Genomic DNA, 3,759 nt, shown 5'->3' with positions numbered 1-3,759 from the left:
TGCCAACTTTTTCCTTGTTCTTCCTCTGCTTCCCTTTTTTTTTTTTAGGTTGTAAGTCTTTTTCTGTACTCTCATCAATATTATCTAACATAACTGTTTTTTCACAATTAGTAAATTTGGTTAGAATTACAGTACTTTTACCTAAATTCATATCACTAAAACAACTTTTATTATGTACTAAACAATATGTCAAGTTAATAATTATAAATAAATAAATAAAATTGTGAAAAAATATATCGTAAACTTACTGATATTATCCATCTATGATGATAGCTTCGGAAAATGCTTTAAATAAATCAAAGAAAATTCTATTAGCTAAATACTAAATAAAAAGGACCCCCCCAAAAAGATAAAAAGAAACAAGGAAAATAAAAACGAAAAAAGAAGAAGGTAAACCAGTGAGAAAGAGATGCGTGCGATAAAGACTCATACTTAACGGCAACTAACTAACACAACGTTGTCAAACTCTGCCATTTCTATTTCTCTCTCTCTCTAAATTCAAAGACTATCGTACCCATGCAAGTCACGCATGAGCAAACCACCGGTCCAAGTCAACCTTGTTTACTCTCACATACATACAACAAACCCTAATATATATACACCTCCATTTCTCATCCCCAACCCATTTCTCATCATCCTCTTCCATTTTCTTCTATTTTCTTCGGTTATTGACAAGTTTGTATAATGAGGAAGCCTTGCTGTGATAAGCTAGACACAAATAAAGGAGCATGGTCCAAGCAAGAAGACCAGAAGCTCATGGATTACATTCGGAAAAATGGTGAAGGTTGCTGGCGTACCCTCCCTCAAGCTGCAGGTATGTGTTATCTCAAATTAACACCTCAACAACTAAGAAAAGAGCAAGGGTGGTTCAAGCTAATAGTCCAGTGGTATCACCACCTTCTGTGATGCCACTTGGTGTCTGGAGTTCGAATCACACCTCTTCTTCTCCCTAATTTCTTACCAGAATAAATAAATAAAAATAAAGATCATATATATATATATATATGAGTTTTATTTAATTTTTATGGATATTTCCTAATTTCTTCATATTTTTGTTGACCAGGGCTCCTTCGCTGTGGCAAAAGTTGTAGGCTGAGATGGATAAATTATTTACGTCCAGACCTTAAAAGAGGAAACTTTGCTGAAGATGAAGAAGATCTTATCATTAAGCTTCATGCACTCCTAGGCAACAGGTGAGATATGTTATCATTATTCATCTTCTTTCATATTCTTTTGTTCCCCCTATTTTTGTTTTTCTTATCCCATAAAATAATACAAAAAAAGTATTTTGTCAATGCAATTACTCCAAAAAGTTGTCCAATTTATCAAGAATTTATTGTTGTTGCCGCCAATGGTCCCTATATGGACCATTAGCAGCAGTTCTCCCTTTAATTCAAAGTCTAATTACCTTATTTACACTTAATAAAAATAGAAACAAAGAATTTATTGTTATCCCCACCAATTTATTAAATAAAAACAACTTTTGTCAAGCAAAGTTTTCATCATGGCACTAATGCATCATCTATAATTTATGCTAACATACTTAAATTATTTGGTTATAAAATGTTCTTAGGTTGTAATATCTGCTAATGTACTTACAAGTTTTGAATTAATGGTTATTGTTTAGGTGGTCACTTATAGCTGGGAGATTGCCAGGGCGTACAGATAACGAAGTAAAGAACTATTGGAACTCTCACCTAAGAAGAAAGTTGATGAACATGGGTATTGATCCAAATAATCATCGGTTGAACCACATTAATGTCTCTCGCCCTCAAACCTCGAATGCCTCCGCTGGTGCAATGTCTTCTGGTTTAAAAACTCATGCCAATCATCAATCAGAGAAATCCCAAGTTGAAAATTGTGATCAAGTTTCAGATGCTGGAAGTTGCTTAGAAGATGATTCTTGTGGCTTGCCTGATTTGAACCTTGATTTGATGATAACTATGCCTTCTTTGAATTCACTTGCTGATGTGGAAGAGGAGCAAAAACTTGTTGAGTCTAATACATCAAGCGAACTAGAATTCACTCATTCTCCCACGCTTGTTCTATTTAGATAATCAATTTGTGAAGAAATTCAACAAGATTTTCATCTGTATTAGGAACTCATTTTAATGGTAAGTCTTAAATTTTTTGAAAGAGATAATAAGGAGTGCAAGGATTTGCGGAAATTAAGGCAAAGAGTGTTGCGAAATGAACAAAGGAGAGGCATCCCCAGGAGTCACTGTCCGTCCCTAGTTTTTAGTTTACAGGCCCATGAGGTCGTGCACATTGGGCACAAAGATCGTATGTCTGATTACCTAGAGAGATTATTTTCTTGTAAATTTGACCATTCATTGTCGAGATATATATATAGTGTCCATTGTCTCAGCATACTTGTAGTAATAATATTATGCAATATATATATATATATATATATATATATGTTCTGATGATGTAGGTTCTGAATAAGAACATTTGAATTTATGGAACTTTTTTTTTTTTTCCAAGTGTTAGTTTGATATTGTGATACAAGTGTTATCTTGCATTTCGATAATTTAATTTTTATTTCATCTTATTTTGTTTATGATGTAAATATTCTTCCGTAACTTTTAAAATTAAAAAAAAAAAAATTTTACGTTTACTTTGAGAGGATGTAAATAAATGCAATATGCCCTAATATTTAAGATTTCAGTTATTTATTTATTTTATGCTAGCAATTTATTTCCTGAAATGATTTTTTTCCTATGAAAAATCCATAAGTCAATGGACGCCATGCCAATTTGAGGAGACTTACGGACATAGATTGATGGATATATGATTGATTCTCTGTGAAAAGCCACTGAATATCCCTTACAGAACCAGCAATGGATAAATATAATGTTAAAAGAAATTCCTAGGATTCCGTTAGTGTCAGAAGTCTTGGGAACTTATCCATATATAAAAGAATTTCTGCAATCCCAGTTGCTTAGTTAATTTTTTATTCTACCAGAACTGGATCACGTAATGAAACTTGAAACCATTCTCGCAATAAGTTCAGATACACAAAAATTTACATGAAGCTTTTTTCACAACTTCGAAATGGTATATTGCGATTTGCACTAATAATGAATTATGTAAGAGTGATATTGTTTCCATCATAATTTATCACTTTTCTATTTTCAAATAAGATGGTGAACAATTTTTATACCTAACCTTTCTATCATTGGTTAGATCTAAAAAGTTGCCATTAATGGCAAGAAGAAAGAGATGGGAGAGGGGAATTTTAAAGAACTACCAAACATTCAAAAAAGTCTTAGGCTTAGGAAATTAATCAAATAATGATTCTAATTTGTGCATATTACCTCTTTTGTGGAATATAAATTCTCTATCATACTTTATGTATTCTACTTTATATTCTATTAGGAAAAAAAAAAATCAAATACATGATATATCATGATTAATGGAATATAAAAATAAAATACAACACAAAAAATGGCACAAAGGATTTATATTTCCAATTTGTGTATTCCCTTTTGAGATAGTATGCATAATCGCATGTGAATCAAGCTACCAACAAGGGGCGGCAAAGTAAACCTAAACCTATTTGGCCACCCAAACCCACTCACTCTAATTGAACTCAAACCTATCCAATTATTAGTTGGGTTAAATGGGCATCAACTCAATTAGACCCAGTAATTATCAGGTTTTAACTAAAAACTCATTGAGTCTCATTTAACTCAAAAACAATAATAAAATAATGAGCAAAGAACAAAAAGGATTTACCGTGTTGGTTCTGGAGCG

The 3,759-nt window shown here is 32.2% G+C and overlaps 1 protein-coding gene across 1 annotated transcript; it reads left to right on the top strand.

The window, feature by feature from the left end:
* Positions 1 to 613: 613 nt before the first annotated feature.
* LOC126715521 (myb-related protein 308-like) lies at positions 614 to 2,367 on the top strand. The gene is made up of 3 exons (XM_050416157.1): positions 614 to 814; positions 1,064 to 1,193; positions 1,628 to 2,367. Exons 1-3 carry the CDS (start codon positions 685 to 687, stop codon positions 2,055 to 2,057), a joined length of 690 nt encoding a protein of 229 aa, XP_050272114.1. The 5' UTR covers positions 614 to 684; the 3' UTR covers positions 2,058 to 2,367.
* Positions 2,368 to 3,759: the final 1,392 nt, after the last annotated feature.

The sequence above is a fragment of the Quercus robur genome, chromosome 1 (assembly GCF_932294415.1).
Source record: "Quercus robur chromosome 1, dhQueRobu3.1, whole genome shotgun sequence".
Lineage (NCBI taxonomy): Eukaryota > Viridiplantae > Streptophyta > Magnoliopsida > Fagales > Fagaceae > Quercus > Quercus robur.
This window is presented reverse-complemented; position numbering and strand designations above follow the sequence as displayed.